The sequence below is a fragment of the Emys orbicularis genome, chromosome 4, assembly GCF_028017835.1.
Source record: "Emys orbicularis isolate rEmyOrb1 chromosome 4, rEmyOrb1.hap1, whole genome shotgun sequence".
Lineage (NCBI taxonomy): Eukaryota > Metazoa > Chordata > Testudines > Emydidae > Emys > Emys orbicularis.
The window spans coordinates 74,878,665-74,901,390 of NC_088686.1; the positions used below are offsets into that span (position 1 = coordinate 74,878,665).

General features: G+C 43.9%; 1 protein-coding gene across 1 annotated transcript in view; it reads right to left on the bottom strand.

The window, feature by feature from the left end:
* The window catches only part of MADD (MAP kinase activating death domain), a 98,627-nt gene that overhangs the window by 31,586 nt on the left and 44,315 nt on the right, over window positions 1-22,726 (bottom strand). The window contains exons 21-28 of the mRNA XM_065402368.1: window positions 21,839-21,892; window positions 18,580-18,680; window positions 17,914-17,997; window positions 16,673-16,831; window positions 12,462-12,570; window positions 11,614-11,676; window positions 11,067-11,187; window positions 383-488 (exon numbers count right to left, since the gene is read on the bottom strand). Of these exons, the coding sequence (XP_065258440.1) occupies window positions 383-488; window positions 11,067-11,187; window positions 11,614-11,676; window positions 12,462-12,570; window positions 16,673-16,831; window positions 17,914-17,997; window positions 18,580-18,680; window positions 21,839-21,892 (797 nt within the window). The remainder of the gene's footprint in view (window positions 1-382; window positions 489-11,066; window positions 11,188-11,613; window positions 11,677-12,461; window positions 12,571-16,672; window positions 16,832-17,913; window positions 17,998-18,579; window positions 18,681-21,838; window positions 21,893-22,726) is intronic.

Below are 22,726 nucleotides of genomic sequence, written 5' to 3' on the forward strand. Positions count from 1 at the left end.
ATTTTTCTTCCACATTTAGAGAGATGGGGGTGGAAGACAATGTCACTAAATGGTGTTACTGCTATTCAACAGCATTTAGTATAGAAGCATTGTTAAAAATGGCCAGCAGGACACCATGTGCAAATTACACACTATGTCACTGTGGCTAAAGTGAACATGGGTCACAAAGGGCCATTTAAGGCATGAATACTAAGGATAAATTCATGATGTAATATAGCAATCTAGCTCCCTGATTCTCATTAACACCAGTCGGGAGTGTGTGCAGCTTAATTCTTGTGACTGCTCTGAAAATGACCCCACCTTCACATACAGTTGTACCTGGCCACACAACACCACAAATAGAATGTCTTGTGCCTAGAAAAGGGAAGGAGCAGAGTATCACCTTCATCATAAGCATGTAGGCAAGCATGTTGTGCAGTAGTGTAGCCAGTAGGCGGTCTTCGTCATCCTCCAAGCGCTTTCGGTCATGTTCTCCCAGGGATAAGTACCTATGAAAAGAACCAGTTGTGAAACAGAGCCAGGGGCGCCTTTCATCCAACTCACTGCAGCAGTGAAGGGGGACAAAGCACTGTCTATAGGAGACAGAAGCAAAGGAATAATCAGAGCACAGAGTGGTAAATGGACATTTCCCAGTAGGAAATGTTCTCGGCAGGGTGCTCCAATCACCAATTAAAAGGGTCATCATCCCTTTCCCCACCACTAAAAACATTAAATTACTAAACTATTAAAAATTATTTACACTTTGTATTCATAAGTTCAAAGAAAAAGAAAATCAAAGAGGATTCCGACTCAGGGCATGCAGTGGTAAGAGGGAACTGGAGAGGCATTTGTCCACACTGCCCTTTATACTCTCAGTTTGTAGCATGAGGAGAACCAACGGACACTGCTTACTAAAAAATTTCTGGACTTGGGCACCAGGTGTGCATGCGTACCCACGTATAGAATATTCATAGGGAGCATCACTCAAAGGAGGATCATCTGTTTCCCCAACAGGCCCAGGAAGCAGGTTCCCTTCATGATCTGCAGGGACAATCCAAGGAGGTACAAGAGGGAATATAGAGGGAAAATCTAACAAACATCTTAGATGTCTGTATACTAATGCAAGAAGTATGGGGAACAAACAGGAAGAACTAGAAACACTACTGAATTATCACAATTACTACATAACTGGCATCACAAAGAGTTGGTGGGATAATTCATGTGACTAGAATATTGGTACAGAAGCATACAGCTTGTTCAGGAAGGACGGGCAGGGGAAAAAGGGAGATGTTTCCTTTTATCAAAGATATATACACTAGCACTGAGGTCAAGATAGAAGCTGGGAGGCAGACTTTTTGAAAGTCTCTGGGTAAGAATAAAAGGGGTAAAAAAACAAAGGTGATGTCAGAATAGAGGTCTACTATAGACCACCTAACCAGTAAGAAGAGGTGGATGAGGTTTTTTTTTAACAACTAACAAAATCGTCCAAAGCACAGGACTTGGTGGTGCTGGGAGATTTCAACTACCCAGACCTCTGTTGGGAAAATAATAAAGCAGGGCACAGATCAAACAAGTTCTTGGAATTCATTGGAGATACCTTTTTATTACAGAAGGTAGAGAAAGTGACTAGGAGAGAGGCTGTTCTAGATTTGATTCTGACAATTAGGGAGGATCTGGTTCAAAATTTGAAGGTGGAAGACAGCTTGGGTGAAAGTGATCAAGAAATGATAGAGTTCATGATTCTAAGGAATGGTAGGAGGGAAAACAGCAGAATAAAAACTATGGACTTCAAGAAGGCAGACTTTAGCAAACTCAAAGAATTGGTAGATAAGATCCTAAAAGGTAAAAAGATCCTAAAAGATAAGTTTCTAAAAGGTAAAAAAGAGTTCAGGAGAGTTGGCAGTTTTTTAAAGGAACATTATTAAGAGCACAAGAGCAAACAATCCCAATGAATAGAAAAGATAAAAAGTATGGTAAAAGACCACTCTGGCTTAACCAGGAAATCTTCAACAGCCTGAAACTCAAAAGAGAGTCATATAAAAACTGGAAATTAGGTCAAATTATGAAGGATAAATATAAAAGAAAACAACACAAGCAGTTAGTCAGTGCAATTGGACTGACTAACATCAGGGTAAATGAGGTAGTATCTGAGGCCAAAATAGGGAAAGAACAAGTTAAGAATTACCTAGGCCAGGTCTACACTACAGAACTATATTGGTTTAACTACATCATTCAGGGGTGTGAAAAATCCAACCCCCCGAGCAACGTAGTTATACAATATAACCCCGCTATGTCGATGGGAGAGCTTCTTCCATCGACACAGCTATTGCCTCTCGGGGAGGTGGATTAACAACGCCGACGGGCAGAGATCTCCCATCGGCACAGTAGCACTACAGTGGCGCTACTGTAGTGCTGTATGTGAAGACAGGCCCTTAGACAAGGTAGATGTCTTCAAGTCAGTGGGACCTGATGAAATACATATCCTGGAATACTTAAGGAACTGGATGAAGAAATCTCTGAGCCATCAGCGATTATCTTTGAGAACTCATGGAGGACAGAAGAGAACAGGGCAAATATAGTACCAATCTATAAAAAGAAAAATAAGGACAACCCAGAGAATTATAGACCAGTCAGCTTAACTTCAGTACCCAGAAAGATATTGGGGCAAATAAACAATCAATTTGTAAGCACTTAGAAGATAATAAAATGACAAAACAACAGTGAGCATGGATTTGTCAAGAACAAACATGTCAAACCAGCCTAATAATCATCTTTGACAGGGTAACAAGCCTTCTAGAGAGAGGGGAGCAGTTGATGTGATAGATCTTGATTTCAGTGAGGCTTTTGACACTGTCTCACATGATCTTCTCATAAGCAAACTAGGGAAACATAGCCTAGACGAAGCTACTGTAAGGTGGGTGCAAATTGGTTGGAAAACCGTACTCTGTACATGTCAATGATTCACAGTCATGCTGGAAGAGCATATCGAGTGTGGTCCCACAGGGATCTGTCCTGGGTCCGGTTCTATTCAGTATCTTTATAAATGATTTGGATAATGGCACAGAGAGTACATTTATAAAGTTTGCAGACGATGCAACCCCTCCCAGTTTGGTAAGTGCTTTGGAGGACAGAATTAGAATTCAAAATGGTCTTGACAGAGCAGAGAAGTGGTCTGAAACAAATAGGAGGAAATTCAGTAAGGGCAACTGCAAAATACGACGCTCAGCAAGGAACAATCAATTGCACAAATACAAAATAGGAAATGACTGCCTAGGAAGGAGTACTGCAGAAAAGGACCGGTGGGTTGGGGAAGAGGGGTACAGTGAATTGAATATGAATCAATAATGTAATACTGTTGCAAAAAAAGCGAACATCATTTTGGGATGTATTAGCAGGAGTGTTGTAAGCAAGACACAAGTGGTAATTCTTCCACTCTACTCAGCACTGTTACGTCTCAACAGGAGTACTGCGTCCAGTTCAGGGCAACACACCTCGGGAAAGATATAGACAAACTGGAGAAAGCCCAGAGGATAGCTAAAAAAATGATTAAAGGTCTAGAAAATAAGATCTACGAGGGAAGATTGAAAAACTTGAGTTTGTTTAGTCTGGAGAAGAGAAAACTGAGGGAGAACATAATAATAGTCTTCAATTACATAAAAGGTTGTGATAAAGAGGAGGGTGATAAATTGTTGTTTTTATCCAGGACAAGAAGTAATAGGCTTAAATTGCAGCAAGGGAGATTTAGGTTAAACTTTAGGAAAAACTTCCTAACTGTAAGGGTAGATAAGCACTGGAACAAATTACCTAGGGAGGTCGTGGAATCTCAGTCATTGGAGGTTTTTAAGAACAGATTAGACAAACACCTGCCAGGGATGGTCTAGAGATAATACTTAGACCTGCCTCAGTGCAAGGGACTTAACTAGAAGACCTGTCGAGGTCCCTTCTGGTCCTACATTTCTGTGATTCTATGATTTCCTATTTTCCCCAGCTGCAACTGCTTGATGGCCATCATATGGTCACAGTTGTGCAACAGTCAGCTCAGTACAAGAGTAACCCCTCTGGAATTGCTTCCCCTTGTTCTGCAGCTGCATAGAGCCTGTACAGGAAGTGGTTACTTTTCAGGCCTAGGGCCCTCACTTCTCCCACACCCCTGACTAGTGAAACAGCTGCTCTTAAAACTTTGTGGCTCCTTTTTATTCCCCACCTCACGAAATAGCCCCTATTTTGGCCTCCAGCCCACAGACTGGTGGCGAAGTGTGGGTGGCTGACTGGCTGGTGAGGCGAGGGCCTGAGAGTGGAGAACAGAACTTGATGAGCTGAGAAAAGCAAGACTGAGAGAATACAAGACAAATAGGAGGAGGGGTAACAGATTAAAAGTGGGGTGGCTCTAATGGGTGGCACAGTCAGCAAATGCCCATTGGTGTAGAGCAGGGATGGGCAAACTTTTTGGGCTGAGGGCCACATCTGGGTGGGGAAATTGTATGCAGGGCTGGGGCAGGGGGCTGGGTTGCAGGAGGGAGTGCGGGGTTTGGGAGGGGGTGCGGTGTGCAGGAAGGGGCTCAGGGTAAGGGAGTGGGGCAGAGGAGGGGTGCGGGATGTATGAGGGGGCTCAAAAGGGGGCTAGGGTGCAGGAGGGGTGCGGAGTGCAGCAGGGGGCTCAGGGCAGGGGTGCAGGAGGGGTGCGGGGTGCTGACTGCGGGAGGGGGCTCAGGGCAGGGGGTTGGGGTGCAGGAGGGGTGCAGAGTGCAGCAGGGGGCTGGGGTGCACAGGGGTTCAGGGTGCAGCAGGGGGCTCAGGGCAGGGGGTTGGGCTGCAGGAGGGGTGCGGGGTGCAGGCAGGGGGCTATGGTCATGGAGTTGGGATGCAGGGTGCAGGCCAGGGGCTTAGGGCAGGGAGTTGGGGGGCAGGGGGCAGGCGTGGTTCGGGCTCCAGCCCGGTGCTGCTTACCTAAAGCGGCTCCGGGGTGGCAGTGGCGCACACCGGGGCCAGGGCAGGCTTCCTGCATGCCTGCCTTGTTCCCGGCCCCATGCCGCTCCAGGAAGCGCTGTGGCCCCTGGGGAGGGGGAGTGGAGGGCTCCGCGTGCGCTGCCCTGGCCGTGCCTCCAGGTACCTCCCCTGAAGCTCCCATTGGCCGTGGTTCCCCGTTCCCGGCCAATGAGAGCTGCAGGGGGTGATGCCTGGAGCCAAGGGCAACGCACGGAGCCCTCTGCCCCCCTGCCCAGGGAAGTGGTGCTGGCCGCTTCTGAGAGTGGCGCGGGGCCCGTGGTGCCCCAGGGGGCAATCCTGCGGGTTGGATCCAAAGCCCTGATGGGCTGGATCCGGCCCATAGTTTGCCCACCCCTGGTGTAGAGTATACAAAGTGCACCCGCTAAACTAGCTGTTCGCATTCTTTCCTCTGCAGAGAGGGCTTTGGGCAGCTTGGAGTTTGAAAAACCTTCTGCTCCATCCACATCTGACTGAGTGCTAATGAGAGCAGGATAAAGCACACCTGTCTGTGTGCAGGAGGGGAGGAGGGAGTAGTAAAACTAAAGCAAGGGAGACAAAATAAATTTATTAATTAAAAAAAATTAAATTACTCACAAAATGCTACAACAAATGAACATGCACATAGGATTGCCATACACAAACAGCTTTAGAGCAGTCCACAAAATATACGGTACCCTATCTGTAACTATTGTTCTGTGAAATGCAATGCAGAAGTATGCCCCAGGCACCAGAGCCAGAGGACTTTGCCTAGCAGTACCCATAGGAGTGGCGCTCATGCCCTGCACTCCAGCCCCTTCCCTGGCCATATAAGGGCAGCACCATCCTAACCCCCTTAGCTTCTTTGCACCGAAGGTCAGAAGCATAGACTCAGATGCAGAGTGGGTTGTGGAATACACATCTGCATCACATCTCGAAGTAAAACAGTTATAGGTAGTTAACCATTTTTTCTTCTTCGAGTAGACGCAGCCATGTATTCTCCTTAGTTGACTTGCAAGCAGTACTCGTAGGAGGTGGGGTTTGGAGTCTATGTACACAAGGACTGCAGGATTGCTTCCAAAAGTTTTCATCTGCCTGCCATCCCACATGTGAAGACGTTGCTCCTCTGGAATTAAATGCGGCTTAGGGAGGAACGCTGGTAAATATATAGCTTGGTTCAAGTGAAACTAGAAAACCACTTTGGATAAAAAGTTAGGGTGTGGCTGCAAGGTTACTTTGTCTTTAGAAAGCTGCACGTAAGGGGGCTCCACCACCAAAGCCTTTAACTCACCCACCCTCCTTGCAGACATTATCTCCACAAGGAAGGCAGTTTTCTGACACAGAAGGGAGAAACAGGAAGTTGTCAGAGGCTTGAACAAAGGTCCCATAAAAGCTGCTAAGACAGTATTAAGGTCCCACAAAGGAACTGGCTCTTTAACAAGTAGACAGAGATGAGTGACTCCTTTCAAGAACCTCACTGCCATGGGGTTTGAACACAACAACTTCCCATGGATGTGCAGATGAAACACAAAAATTGTCACCAGGTGGACTCTCAAAGAACTAAGTGCAAGACCAAAAGAATGAAGGTGTAAACAGATAGTCCAAGATGTTCTGGATACCATCTAAATTCAGTTGAACTCCCCAGGCTAACGACCACATCGAGAAATGCTTCTACTTGGCTGAACAGGTTGCTCTGGTGGAGGGCTTTCTAATATTGCGTGAGACTTGCTGGACCACCTCTGAACATCTCTCCTCCTCCTCATCTAACCATGCAGCATCTGTGCTGTGAGATGCAGGGAGTTGAGTGCAAGATGTAAAACCTGACCATGACGCTGAGTCAGGAGGTTGGAATGAAAAGGAAGGGATATGGGATGCTGAACCAACATTGTGAGGAGGTCAGAGAAGAAAAGGAAAAAAAAAAAAAAAAAAAAAGATTGTTTCAACCATTGGAGCAATGAGAATGAGCTTGGCACAGTCCAATTTCAGCTTGAGAACGACTTGAGGGATGATTAGAATTGGAGGAAAAGCAACAGGAGTGACAATTCCCAGCTCAGATGAAAAGCATCAGTCAAGGAGCCCAGAGACCCCCTTGGAAGCAAAACAGCCGGCATTTCTTGTTGTCTTTCGTGGTGAAAATGTCAATTGTTGGGATGCCCCAAACTGCAAAAATGAACCACAGCATGCTGAGCTTCATGGACCATTAGCGATTCAGGGAGAAATTTCTGCTGAGGTGATCTGACAGGTGATTTTGGATGGCAGGTAAGTGATTGGCCCTGCGGGGGGAAATGGTCTGCTCAATGCAAAACTGTCAGAGACTGATCACCTCCTGACACAGCATATTGGAATGTGCTCTCCCTGTCTGTTCACATAATACATCACAATGCTATTATTGGTGAGTATGAGAACCACTGAGTCTCTCCTGTGATTATGAAAGATCTGACAGATGAAAGATGGCATGAAGCTCCAGGACACTGATATGAAGTTTCCTGTTCTGACCACAGGCCTTGAACTTTCAGCAATCCCATAAGCGCTCCCCAACCTATTAAGGAGCCATCGGTGACAACAGTCCTGGTTGGTGGGGACTGAGCAAAAGAAACGCCCTGGCACACATTGTCCTGATTGGCAGAGGAAGCCGGACCAGTCTGTCCAACGGATGACTATTCAGATGATAGACCAACTTCAGCCACATTTAAAGAGGCGTAGTTTGGCATATTGGACTACCTGTGTGCATGCAGCCATATGGCTAGCAACCTCAGGCATACTCAGGTTGTTGTTGAGGGTTAAGACTGCAACTCCAGACATAGTGAATTGCCTGGAATTGCTCAGTCAGCACAAATGCTCTTGCACTGAGTAGGATCTATCAGGGCCCTGATTAACTTGATTCTTTGAGTTGGAATTAATGATGACTTCCTGCAGTTTAGGATGAGACCTAGACAACTGGGCAGGTTACGTGGGACCTGGACATGATAGAGGACTTCCTCTCTGGACATGCCCCTCAGTAACCAACCGTCCAGATGAGGGAAGATATGAATTCCCCTCTTCCTGAGGTATACTGTCACCACAACTGTGCATTTGTTAAAGACCCGGGGAGTGGAAGACAGGCCGAAAGGCAGCAGGATGTACTGGTAGTGCTGGTCCATCATGACAAACTGGAGAAACCTTGTGTGGCTTGAGAGAATTGCTACATGGAAATAAGCGTCCTGAAGGTCCAGGGCAGCAAATCAGTCATTGTGATTTAAGGAGGGGAGGATAGTTGCTAGGGTGACTGCACAGAATCTCCGGGAAGTCCAAGACAGAGGTCATCCTTCCTCTGGGCTTGGGAACCAGGAAATACTGAAGTAGAATCCCTGTCCCTGATGCTGGAGGGGGACCTCCTCTACAACCCTCAAAGCCAGTAAAGACTGAACCCACTCGAGGAGCAGTGTCTTGTGAGAGGGGTCCCTGAAGAGGGACGGGGTCTGGGGCTAGAGAGGAGGGATGGAGAGGAACTGTATGGCATAACCCGATCTGACAGTGCTTGGGACCCAGTTGTCTGTGGTAATCGAGTCCCAAACATCATAAAAACAAGTCAGCCTGTCCCCAAATAGCGGGGCATTGAGCAGGAGAGGTTACTACTAGCTCATTGCCCTCGACACTCAAGTCAAAATGGACACTTGCTGCATGCTGGGGGTGGAGGTGGGGATGGCAATGAGCTGGCTGGTTAAATCCCGAACCAGAGGACCTTTGCCTCTGGGATCTATGGCCCTTCTGGGAGCAGTCCTGCTGCCTTACAGGAAGGGAGGACTGTCCAAAAAAAAAAAAAAAAAAAAAAATGCTGAGTGATATTGCTGCTGCGGCTGCCTGCTATAGTAGCGCCTCGTCACAGCCAGAGTATATACTCCTAACTAACATAAAGTAGCTCAGGAGTCTTTAAAAAAGAGCAGGATTTCATTGATTTTTTTCTGAAAACAAAACCTGACCATCAAAAAGTAAGTCCTCAATGGTCTGATGCACATTGGGCTCAATGTTTGAATTCTGCAATTATGAGGCACTCCTCATGGTCACAACCGACACCATAATTCTGTCCGTGGCAACCACCACATCCAGAGCTGACTGCAACAAGGTCTTGGCCACCATATGGCTTTTCGCAACGAATGCCATAAAACTTTTCCCTGAAGGGTTCTGGGAACTTATCCACTCACTTTGACACGGCTGCCCAACTGAGAAAGTCATACTTAGAGAGCAATGCCTGTGGTTTCTCAATGCACATTTGCAGGGAAGAGGAGGTATACACCTTCTTCCCCATTAAATCCATCCTCTTGGACTCTTTGTCCTTCGGGGTGAACTTATACCTCCTCTGCCATGCCCTGTCATTTACTGTAGTTACCACCAGCGAGTTAGAAGATGGATGGGAGTCAAAACCCTGCACAGGGACAAAGTACAGCTTCTCTGAATGCTTCACAGTGGGAGGCAATGAACCTGGAGTATTCCAGAAGGCCTTTGCAGGCTCCAAGAGAGCTTCATTTATTGGGAGGGCTACTCTTCCTGGAGCTGATGATTGGAGAATATCCAGCAGTTTATGCATATTCTCCTGCAGGAATTCCACCTGGATACCAAGGTAGCAGCCATATGCCTCAGGGATCCTGATACACCTTAAAATCTCCAGATACTGCAGAAGAGGAAGATTCCAGCACGGTAGAGTAATATAGAGAAGACAAGGGTCTGTTGTGCTGCATTGACAAAGAGTCATGTTGGATATGATCAGAACAGCCCTGGATACATTTGTGGCTGAGATGGTTTGGGAGCAGGAGCTACCATTGGGACTAGTGATCTTGCTCTGGCGTGGGTTGAGGAGTGGAACCCCAGGGACTGAGGAGCATTCCAAGGAGACCACTGGGCATACAGATAAGACACTGGTAGCCAGTAGCTGCTGTCCTGACTGTGAGACAGATGCCAATCTTGGTACCGATGGTGATCTGAGGGCAATCTCTGGTGCCTACCCAATGATGAGGGAGAGGATGGCCTTGACCTGGATCTTGAGAATTCCTGGAGGTTCTCTGGTGGCAATGGGGGAGCCAATCCCAACACGGCAAACAAACAGACTCATCTGAAGCTCTATGTCAGGGCGGCACCGGTGCTGAAGAGGACTGGAGAATAGGCATCAGCAGTAATTGAATGACAGACACTCCAACCAGGTATCGGGAGAGGCACTAGTACCCGAGTCAGTACCAAGCTCGATGAAGGGATCTGCCACCACGACAATTACAATGCTGAAGGATGCACCAACGTCGAGTAGGCCTTTGGTGCCGGGCCTCAACCCCACAATCTGAGGCCCAGGTGGTGCCTCTCTGTGATGCAGCCAGAAGGTACATAGGGCAAAACAGAGGACAAGATGGAAGAAGCCTAGGGAGGTTGTGGAGTTTCCACCATTGGAGGTTTTTAAGAACAGGTAAGAAAATCACCTGTCAGGAATGATCTAGTCATTACGTAGTTCTGCCTTGAGTGCAGGGGACTGGACTAGATCAGTGCTTTTCAACCAGGGGTACAGAGAGGTCTTCCAGGAGGTACATCAACTCATCTAGATATTTGCCTAGGTTTTACAACAGGCTACATGAAAAGCACTAGCGAAGTCAGTACAAACTAAAATTTCATACAGACAACGACTTGTTTATACTGCTCTATATACTATACACTGAAATGTAAGTTCAATATTTATATTCCAATTGATTTATAATTATATGGTAAAAATGAGACCGTAAGCAATTTTTCAGTAATACTGTGCTGTGATACTTTTGTATTTTTATGTCTGGTTTTGTAAAGCAAGTACTTTTTAAGTGACTTAGGGGTACGCAAGACAAATCAGACTCCTGAAAAGGTACACTTCTATGATTCCTCATTTAACAAGAAGCGTCAAGTCACCCTGAACTTTAAAGAAACCTTTGTCCTGGCCTTAAGCTAATGGGGGGGAGCATACAAGGGAGAGACTGTGCAGGAGAGAATCAATTATATCAATGATGTCTACTCAGTTGTAGTAGTAAATGTGTTACACATAATTAAATCAAACTTGTGAATACCCTGGGATTGCTTCAGCCCAAGGTGAAACAATGAGGAAAAAAGACACTGCCAAAGAACTCATATAAGTTTACCTGTCGATCATTTCCTGAGGTCCCTGGTCCATTCCCATTCCTTCTCTCTCTAACATCACAGCATCCAGAAAAGCATCTTCCCAGAACTGTATCTGGTCCCACAGTGTTGAGCGCTCCTTACCTGGGCAATATTAAATAAGAGTTCTAAGTTCTCATTCCAGTCAGATATTGGAAGATCAACTCCTTTCTTCCCATTCCATAAAGACACCCCAAGCCAAAACAAACCCACAGCAAAAAGGTCATTTTTAAAATTACAAACAAGAGCACAACAGAAAGAGAGAGAGAGAGAGAGAGAGAGAGAGAGAGAGAAAAGACACTCTCCTATCCTAATCTATAGTACACTCTGACAGCATCTCCCCCAAACCTCAGACATAAGGAGCAATCTCGTAACTGTCCCTTGAGTGAACAGCTTCCTCCTAAAGTTAACATTGCCCACAATGGGATGGTGCATCTCACACAGAAGTGAACAGGACAGGCCACGATGCATAGGAGTGCTGAGCAAAGATATTACTGAAAACACACAGAAGTGGAAAGAAGAAATTATTACTTAGAGAAAAGGTTTCCATTGCAGCGTCCTCTAACTGGTCCCAGACAGATCCTTTATCCCTCCCTGCACAATTCCGAGCAGGCAGGACCATGGCAGCAAAGAGAAAGGGAGAGGATGAAAAATAGGGGAAGAGAAGAGAGGGGAGAGAGAGCTGTTGATTAATGCAAAGTTCAGATCAAACAAGTTTGCAGAAAAATATGCTCGTTATTGCAGGAAACATTTAGCAAAGGGCTAGTGAATCTTCAGAGGGCAGCAGCCCTCTGTTCAGGCTGAACTCTGCACAGAACAGCAATATATTTTAGTCTTCAACACATTATCTAGCTCAGTGGTTTTCAACCCGCGGCCCCCTGTAGGTCCACAGACTATGTCTAAGGTGTTTGCAACAGGTTGTCATTACCATTGAACAATGGTTTTCAGCTGGGGGTCCACAGACTATATCTAAGATTTCCAAAGGGGTCTGCACCTCCATTCAATTTTTTTTTAGAGGTTTTCAAATGAAAAAAAAGGCTAAAAACCCACTTATCTAGCTAAAAATCTTTTCCTCTCAGGATTCCAGAATTAATTCATACTCAAGGATATGCCAGCATGGGGCTCCGGCACACTAACCCTTATGCTAACTACAATTTCTCACCTATCTTCCCTTAGTATTTTTACCCTTGACAAATCCTCCACTTCCTTCCTCAAAAAAAAACCCTCAACCACCTGAAGTGCCATTCTATTTATTGCCTCAAGTTTGGAAAGCAATGTATCCCTGAGAACAGAATCTCTGGATGCCATTAATTGGAATATGCAAGCTCCAGTCTACTCTCTGTGTACGACTTCTCCAGCTTCCCAAAAAATTTACTTACCCAGAAGCCCTTCATAGAGGTAAACCCGCAGGCTCACATCCTCCAGAGCTCTCCCTGGGCTGCTGCCCTTGATATCCTTCACACTGTGCTTCAGGCTTTGAGATTTACCCTGAAAAATAGGGGGAGAGAGACATCAGAAAGGCCAATTTAACAACCATTTATAGGATTGTATCTTACAACATATTCAAGTATAAAGCCATTTTAGTTTGCAAACTATCTTTCATACAAACTATTTCCCAAATAGTTTACAGAGCTAAATAATAAATTTGAGCCTATAGTTAGAGGAAGAGAGAAATATTATGCAGGTTCAGCAAGGAAGGAAGATGTTTTGGGATGTCATTTGAAAAATTATGGGGAGCTGAGAAGGTGCAGAAATACAGAATGGCTGTCCAGGATGGAACAGAAGGCTGCACAGAAGTTTCTCAAACCAACATAGACAAGATTGTGTGGAGGGACAAAGGTGGCCAGAGCTAGGATGAGGGGAAGCAAGCAGGGGGTTATAGAATGACAACATTTTATTAAAGGCTAGTACAAGTACATGGAGCATTTGAAAAACAAGAATAATTTTAAATGGAACCAGAAAAATAAATGAGCCACCAATGGAGTCATTTGAGGATGTCCATAACATTGCTGGAGTGCTATGTACATATGAGAACACATACAGCAGCTTTTATACCAATACAGTTTGTAAAATTGGGACTTGAGGAGAACATAGCAGAGAGAAATGTAATAGTCAGTACAACTGGAGATAACACATGGACAAGGATTTGATAAGGTATGAAATTATAACAATGGTGTATGTGGGCAATAAGCAGATTAACAGACCCAAAATGTATGAAAAGGAGAAAAGAGTAATGCCAAGGATAATGCCAATATTAGAGAAAGTGGAGGCAAATGAGAGCTCTGAAATGAGGCAAGAGATGGAGATGGAGTTCAGGATGATCCCCAAGTTCAGCAAAAGCACTTCTGTAAACATGTACGTAAAGGAAGTAGAGATGAAGACACAAGTTTATTTGTTCAATATAGATAGAGAGGCTGGAAAAGGAGGTCATTAAAGGTCACCCTGAGACGTCAAAGGGGAATGAGGTCAGACCATAAAAAAAAAATGACAGAAGCAAGTGAGCGTCCACCACCTCTTTAAGAGATTCCACAGTCCGGCAGGTCTCACTGTTGTGAAATCTTTCCTGATGTTCATCCTCAAGGGATATCACCAAATTTAACAAAAAACAAACATAACTGAATTTTTTCACCTACTATTACAAGTTACATCTAAAATTCCTGTAAACCAAATTTTTTTTATAAAATGTATTTTTCACTATTTTTTCAGTTGACAGCACTTTGCATAGAGTCATTATCACAGTTTCCCCTTTTGTGAGAATCTTACAAAACAATAGGGGAGCAGGAAAGAAAAGGGCTTATAAAACCACAAAACCAGTTTGGGGGAACTAAGGGGCTGGTACAGAAGAAGAGGTTACTCACCTTGTGTAGTAACTGGAGTTCTTCGAGATGTGTATCCCTACAGATGCTCCACTTCAGGTGTACATGTGCACCATGCACCTTCGATTGGAGATTTTAGGTAACAGTGCCAATTCGGCCTGCTCATGCCCCCTACACATCCTCATACCTCACATCAAGGCTATATAGGGCTGTGTGGGTGAACTGCCCTCAGTTCCTTCTCCTTTGCAAAGTCTCTCCGAAGAAATGCCAAGAGGAGAAGGAGGGCAGGTAGTGGAGCTCTCACAGAGGGACACATCTCAAAGAACTCCAGTTACTGCACAAAGTGAGTAACCTCTTCTTCTTTGGGTAGTGTCCCTATGGGTGCTCCACTTCAGGTGACAACTGAGCAGTACCCTCAGCGGAACGGGGTGCTTCGGAGTAGAGAGTTTTAAGAGTATTCCCCAAGGGCAGCATCTGATCTACAAGAATGGACCACTGCATAATGTTTGAAGGTGTGTATTGAAGTCAAAGTTGCAGCCTTGCAAATCTCCCCAATCAGAACATGTGAGTAATGCCACAGCGGTAGAGACACACCTTGTGGAATGGGTTAACATTCTAGGAGGAGGTTTTATAATGGCAAATTCATAACACAAAATAATATATCCAGAAATCCAACTGAAGAGTCTCTGGGTAGAAATTATGGACCCTTTGGACCTGTCAGCAATTGGTATGAACAGTCTGGAAGACTTCCTAAATGGCTTGGTTCTGTCCAGACAGAGGTCTAACCTCCACCTGACATCTAATGTATCCAGGATAGCATTCTCTCTGGTCTGACTTGGTTTCAGAAATAAAATTGGGAGATGGATGACTTGGCTGGTGTGAAATTCAGATGACACGTTAGGTAAAAATTTTAAGATGTGGACATAGTAAAACCTTGTCCTTGAAATATACTGTATTTGAGGGTCTGCCATTAAAGTCTGTACTTTCCCAACTCATTGGACAGAGGTGATGGCCACTGAATCAAGTTTAGATCCCATACAGCAGTAGGTCTTTAATCTGATGGGAAAGGTTCCTCAACCCCTTGATAAACCTCAGTGTCGTGAAATGAGCAAACACTGAGAATCCCTCTACTGGTGAATGAAAAGCCGTTATAGCTGCCAAGTGGACTCTCATAGAACTCGGATATAATCCTGACTTTTTCAATTCCAGGAGGTAGTTGAGAACAGCGGAGAGGGAAGAATGAGCAGAGGAAATATACCACTGGTCACACCAATGGTTGAATCTCTTCTATTTTTGAAGGTATTTCATGTGGATCCTTTCCTACTGTTTAACACCACTTGCTGTACCGCTGCAGGACAGGAAGTCTCTGTTCCCACAAACCATTCAGGAGCCAAGCCTTGAGGCAGAGAACTCCCAGGTTGGGTGGACAGTATGACCAGCGCTTTGAGAGAGAAGGTGGAACTGAGGGCAATTTGCCTGCGCAGCTTACGCAGTCTCGGTGCAGGACATGAGGATGTTTAAGGGGTGTACACAGGCTGACCAGACACTGCCACCAAAAAATCTTCCATCAAAGGCACATGGGGTGCACACGCACCTGAAGTGGAGCACCTACAGGGACACTGCTTGAAGAAGAACCTGAAAGTTGTTTTAACTAATTGTTTCAATTGCGTAGATGTCAAGTTGATGGTAATCCTTTACAAAAGTAACCATTAACTGAATTTTATCTCATTACCCCTAGTGAAACTTTTTGTATCATCCTCTGTAAGTCTTTTCCCACACAGCATTTATACTCTTAGCTATGTCTGACCAAGCTATTCATATAATACTTGACATTTACTTAGCTCTTTACAAATATTAAATAATTAATCCTCCCACACTGCTTGGGAAGTAACTAAGTATCATCCCCCACAACCCCAATGTAATGTGAACAATTCTAATCACTACATATAACAGAATAAATCATTTTGTACAAGGTTTTACAGTCTAATGATGGACATTAAGCAGGAGGGGGGACAGATCCTATTTGAACACATAACAAAGGAAGAGTCTTTCAAAGTTGCTATACGTTTAATTTTTGGGAAATTAATTGAACAGCATAGGAGTGTTATAGTCAATTTTGCCAAGTCATGTAAATAAATGCACCAAGAGAAATCTATTTACATTGTTGGATACGGTTATGCCCAAAGTGCATATGTTTTGGAGATAAACATGTTCTGGCTAATAGTTTGAATTTCAGTGCCTATTCAGATCTGCCAACTAGGAACTGGTATTTAAAGAAAATCCCTATTGACATTCAGATATTATTAGAACAATGTTTTAAAAAACTACAGAACAGCTGTTAAACCCAGGGAGGGCCACCATTCACCCACACTGAGCAGCTGTTTCAACACAATAAGGGATCATTTTGTCTTTGCTGCATAAAGCCATTCTACCATCAAGGGTAATATAAATAGGGAAGGAAAACTGCAGAAGTATTGGCTTGATTGAGAAGCATATCTTGAGAGTGGGGAATTAAATACTGTTAGTGCCCATAGTATGAGAGTGAGGAGTAAGCCTGCCATATACATAATGTACAATATGCAGGCTCTTGAGAGGAAGCGTTCAGAGATCCACAAAAAACTTCTACCTGCGGAATCAATACACTACAGAATTCTGTCAGTGCTGATTAGCCCTTGCAATTGGATCCAGGATCCATAATACTATGATCCCTCACCCACTTTACACCTATTCAAGTCCTATACAAAATTTCATTAGAAAATCAAATGTGCCCTTACAAAGATGGAGCTAGTAGCAGAGTTTGTCTCAATTTCACTGTCTGATACAGTGTTCCGTGATCCTGTCAGGTTCCCACCATTCTCCCCACTGAAGCCATCACCAGCGTTGCTGCTCAAGTCACTGTCCGCTCCTAATGTCTCTCCAGAGCTGTTACTAACCTATGGAGGAAAACAAAGCAATTTAGAATGGCTTCTTTTCTTCATTAGCACAAGATATTGTGGAGAGAAGAGATGTCAAGAGTGTCACCCTAAAGCTGAGTAAGACACCAAGGCCCACTCTTCCCAACAACAGCACACTGCATTTCTATCCTGTGTCATAGGACCCTCCCACCAAACCCTACCCTACAGAAAGAGACAATATTAACAGACTGTTTAAAAAGACATTTAAAAAGCCTTTGAGTTAACACAATCTCAGAGCCCATTCAAGTTAGACACAGATAGCTAGGTTGTTTTCCCTATCCCAATAGACCTCACCACCTTACAGATCAGGAACAGGGCCATGGAGACTTAGATACTCAGATTCTAAAAATTCCACTTCAAAGAAATTCAGAAAAGAAAGCTAGAAAGCTAGTCTGGCAGGGTCCCCACAGTGGAGAATATCAGACAAGAATTGTAGCCAAGAGAAGGCTCAATCCCTTTCACCTAATAAATTCGCTTACTACTTTTTTTTATTATTATTAAAAGAGAAGAGATAAATCTACCCAAATTTGGATCCTACAGGCCATTACAAGCAAATGTGTATGTATATAAATGGCTGCAAGTGTGCCTCTGCTCTAGGATGTAACTTTAGAAAGTTTATGACACTCTTTATACACTCAAGCAGGTCCAAAGTTACAGGTTTGTGTCTTCTGTGAACAAAACCCCCCCACAAATGTTTTATCAGCCTGAGGTCTTGTTTTCAAAGCGACTGCAATCTAACATTTTCACAACAACATTATCCATAGGGGGAATACAGAAATGTATACAACACCCAACAGCAAAGAGCACCGCATACACGAGGGATACTTGCCCACAGAAGGAGCATATGTCCATATGTAAGGTACACATGCACACCACACACTCAGAGGCTGTACAGGTAGAACACACTATGGAGACACTATCAGAGCAGACAATACACAGAATGTAGACAAAACAGAGTACACCCAACCCATACACAAATACATGCACGCACGCTCTATACACACTCTTCCACCACTGCAAAAAGTCAAGTACACCAAGATTCCACTTTGGCCATGTCCTACCACTGTGCTAACTTCAGAATCCTGGCTTGTGCTTCGGATCATAACAGCCGGCCCTGCACTGGCAACAGAGTCCAAATCACTCTTCTGCAACCAGACAAACAAACATAAAGGGGATAGGAAGAAAAAAAATCCATGTTATAGATTATCATTTCTATCAAGAGTGACAGACAACATTTACCACTACTTTTGGGGCCTCTCTCTTAGAGAAGCTTAAACTGCAGGCCTCAGATGTTTGCTGTGTGGAGCAGGGCCGGCTCCAGTGTTTTTGCCGCCCCAAGCAGCGGGGAAAAAAAAAAAAAAAAAAAGCTGCGATCGGTGGCACTTTGGCAGCAGCTCTATCGCCGCTGCTTTATTCCCCGGCAGCAATTCGGCAGCGGGTCCCTCGGTCCCTCTCGGAGGGAAGGACCCGCTGCCAAATTGCCGCCGGAAGAGCCGCCCCTTGCCGTTGGCCACCCCAAGCACCTGCTTGGTGCGCTGGTGCCTGGAGCCGGCCCTGGTGTGGAGCCAGTCGAAAGGACAGTCTGCCCCCAGCCTGTCAGATACAGCAATACCTTTTCAAATGAAAGCTATGTGATTGGGGCAGACACAAATGAGAGCACTTGAAAGGTTCTCTCAAACTCTAGAAAGCTGCCCACAAGTAAGCAATGGAAGCATAAGGACACTGACCTGAGAGCCTGATGTCAAACTCAGGCCGCTGTCTGCACTGATTTGGGATTTTTTCTCGTCTGTCTCTCCCAGATCAAAGAAGTGTTTCACACCTTCTGACCCTGGAGAGAGGGAAAAGACATTCATTACTGTAACAGGGAAAGGCATTGTGGTTTAAGGCAGATGATAGACTGGGAACAGGAACAGTACCAGGAAGACAAGCCAGAGCTTCTTGTTCTCTAGTTCCTTGGTACTGTAAACAACAAAGCCCAGCAGGTCACATCTGCCATCCTTCCAGTGCTACTTTGTGTCTCACAATGCCCCGAGGAAGCAGTCCAACAGTCTTAATTACTGACTGTCAGTAAACAGTACCTCTCGGCAAGACCTATGGTATCCATTCAAAAGGGACAGAACGAGAGAACAAACAGGTCTCAGAGTCCAATTACAACAAACATGCGGAGCAGTCACTACTCAACTCTGGAAAGCCACTTCCTTTGTTCTTGGTAAAATAACTGACATCTAATTATTTATTAATACTGCCAGTGTCATTTTTTTGTACAACTAATTGATTGTCTTCTTGTGCTGAATTTGTTAGGTTGCCAGCAGCTGTTACCCCAGCACTTTTTCCTAAACCAAGTGATACATGGTATTACCACGCAGTCAAAGAGCAGACAGTAGTAATTAGTGCCACACAAATAAGAGCGTCAAGTGAGATGCTTTTGGAAAAAATTACAATATTGCATGTTACTTCAAGACATATATGAATACATAATGAATGGCGCTCCAGAGTTTGCAATCACATAGGTCAGTTGTGAGAGAATTTCAGCAGGTCTGAAGGCATGCATTCACTAGCCTACTTCATCCAAAAAGAAAAAAGAAACAGAAATGAGATAAAGAGCTTTATGTTAAGGTCCCCATGCAATACTGAAGCCATGTTCTCTCCCCTCCTCTGATGGGATGACAGAAGGAAAGAGAATGGAAGGAAAGAGAGAGAGAAACAGAGCGGGCGCCTGAGGAAGGATTTGGAAAGCACTGTGCAATGGAAGTAAGAAGGCAGGAGAAGAATATGCTACAGATTGTATACAGGTAACCACTAAGCTCAGAAGGGAGAAGAGGCTGAACGCAACACTTCTGCCATATCCATATCTGCCAACTGTTCAGTAACAGGGACACATGATAAGCAGCTGTAGGATTTTTTCTTATATACTCATGATGCATATAGATACAATATCCAGTAACTCTACAAACAATTCAGCAATACCTTACACAGCAAAGATACTGAACTAGGAACTGAGAAGAGCATTTTTATGTTAGATATCTATCACCAAATAGTGCTAACATTAGAGAGTGAGTGAAGCATGTGTGAGAGAGATAATATACATGGTGTATATAAAGATTTATGGGCATGAGTTTGGGATGACATTACTCATGAGTAGCAAAGCCGAAAGTTAGCTGTGCAAACCACCCCAAAGGCTGTACATATTTGTTCTAGACGCATGTTCTAGACTGCCACCCCATCAAGGATTCTCTATATATTTTGCCAAAAGTATATTTCAGAAATGTTATGTAGTATACAAAAAAATATTTTGGTACTATATTTTGTAACCCTCTGCATAAAAAGCCAGATGCCTTAGTTACTATAAATCAGTGTCCAGGACTCAAATGGAGAGGAAAAACTACAAAAAAGTACATTATATATACCTCAGTTACCTAAAATACCCTTTCTATACATAACTTGTTTCTAGCCCTAGAAAGTCACAACTTTTGCATATCACACTGGAAAATGAGAAATCTACTATTTCCAGTGGTACAAAGGTACTATTTCTAGCCCTGAGTGGTAATGAGATATGGGATCTTTTAACCTATCACTAGTGCAAGAATATCTATTTTTAGTCATGGGTCTTGGGCAAGTGTTTGTTTTTTTTTAAGGGGAAAAATTAGGAAACACTTGTGGCAAATTGATTTGGAAAGTAATTACAGCTTATGGAAGCTGTTCTTAGATTTGAAATATTAAAAGCATGATAAATGTAATTTATCACACTATCGCCACTACATACACCTCTACCCCGATATAATGTGACCCGATATAACACGAATTTGGATATAACGCGGTAAAGCAGTGCTCCGGCGGATCAAAGCAAGTTCGATATAACGCGGTTTTACCTATAACGCGGTAAGACTTTTTGGCTCCTGAGGACAGCGTTATATCGAGGTAGAGGTGTATATTGTGTTTTGATTTTATATATTTATATAGACACACACGCTTGTTACATATAAAACACTGTGCCATTAAAATTCATCAGGATGTGACCAACCCCCACCCAGCCTCCTTGGCTGTTTGTTCTTTCCTCTACCAGACTGGTTTGCTATTTGTCTGTCTTTTGTTTTTTTCTTTCCCTCATCCACTTTAAGAGAATATAGTTCCTGCCTTGCAGAGCTTATGTTTGGTAAGCACCTACCACATTGTGGACATAAATCAGTCATAGACGTGTGTGTGTGTGTACATACACACCCACACACACTGTATATCAGAGAGAACGTTTTATAGTATGTGTGCGTTACTTTTAGAAATAGATGTGTGCTACTATTATAGCTCATAACTATAAAAATCAAGCTCTGTGAAGCCTCTAAAAGCACTCCTCAGCTTCCTAATTCTTCCTTTAGCATGGTACCCAGAACATTTTATTGGAAAGACTCATCCTAATTTTGTTTTTAGCTAACACTGGCACTAAGTACAATTCTTCACATATCATGGATCCATATTTCCTCTTCCCCAAAGTAATTTCATGCTGCAGTTCAACAGCAATCAGAAATAATCTACTGGGAGTTGATACCAGAGAACATAAATCTGTCATTGCCGGAGAACTGCAGGAACAGAGAGCCCTTCACACCACAACGTTCAGACACAAACTGCTGTTAACGTCAAGGTATTGTCAGACAAAATTGCCTGACTACCTTCTAAAAAGAGGAGCTGGATTTTCATGGTAAAATTCATTCCAATTACTTTTTACATCAAGTGGTGAGGAGGTTTAGGGAGGCCTTGTACTGAGCAGAAAGCACATTTCCTCTTTTCTCTTTGCACAGAGAAACACGGGCACTTGATTTCTCCAGGGCACACTGACCTACTTGGGCTGCCCTAGGGTGCAGGATTTTACCTGAACTCTTTGGTTGTGTGTGCAAAAGAGCATGTGCTATGGGTGCACACTCACCCCAGGCCTGGGGAGTTGGCAGTTATGGGGAGGCTGGGGGAATCAGTTTCTACGTTTCATCATTTCCTTACTCTGTTTTTCCAAAGCTTTTTGCTTTTTCACTTCCTGGTGCTTGTTCCACAATTCTACCAAAGATGCAAGCAGGAGAAAAAGAGAAAGAGTCAAAGGCTGGTCAGACAGGAGAAAATGAAAAACCCAAAACCCCCAAAACAACCCACCCACCATTGTACCTCCAAACAATCAGAAATTAATGACAACTAGTGAGTGAAGGATTAACACCATTCAACAACAAATCAATGTTAGGAGTACAGAGCTGCATCATTGCCTATTTATTTCAAAAATTAGGGATGATCTGACACAGTGAATCAGCTGAGCAAAACCAAAAACGGTTTTTAAAACCAAATCTGCCCAGCAGAGTTCGTCTCCTTTCTTAGGAAGGGCTGATTTAAAGATGGACAGTTGGGTATTTTATCCCCAACATTTAGGTTATCACAAAACTTAATATTCATGCCATGTCATTGTCAAAGAAATGCGCAAAAGAAACAGCATTCCTGGTGAAAAGGAAATTGCATTTTAAAAACTTTCCATTGTCAGTAATCTTGCTTATTACTAACACCACAGAAAAAGATTTTTTTAAAAAAATAAATAAATAGGTGATTTTTTTAATTGACAGTATCCTCATAAGTGCTGAGCTCCACCTACTGGCCAGTCCTAGGTGCTTTTCTGGCCAGGATATATATAAAAAATAATAGAAAAATGGAAGAAAAAGGAGAAAAAACAGAAATCAGGATTCCAGTCATGGCAAATGCTACCCCAAAGACTTGAGGCAGGTCACAGTTCTCTTTCCAGCTGTGATGGAGAGGATTCCAGAGACAATACACAGTGAAGAGGGCAAAGGTGTTTTTTTTTTTTTGGAGTCTGTTTATACACTCTCCTTTTCAAACCTAACACTGGGATAA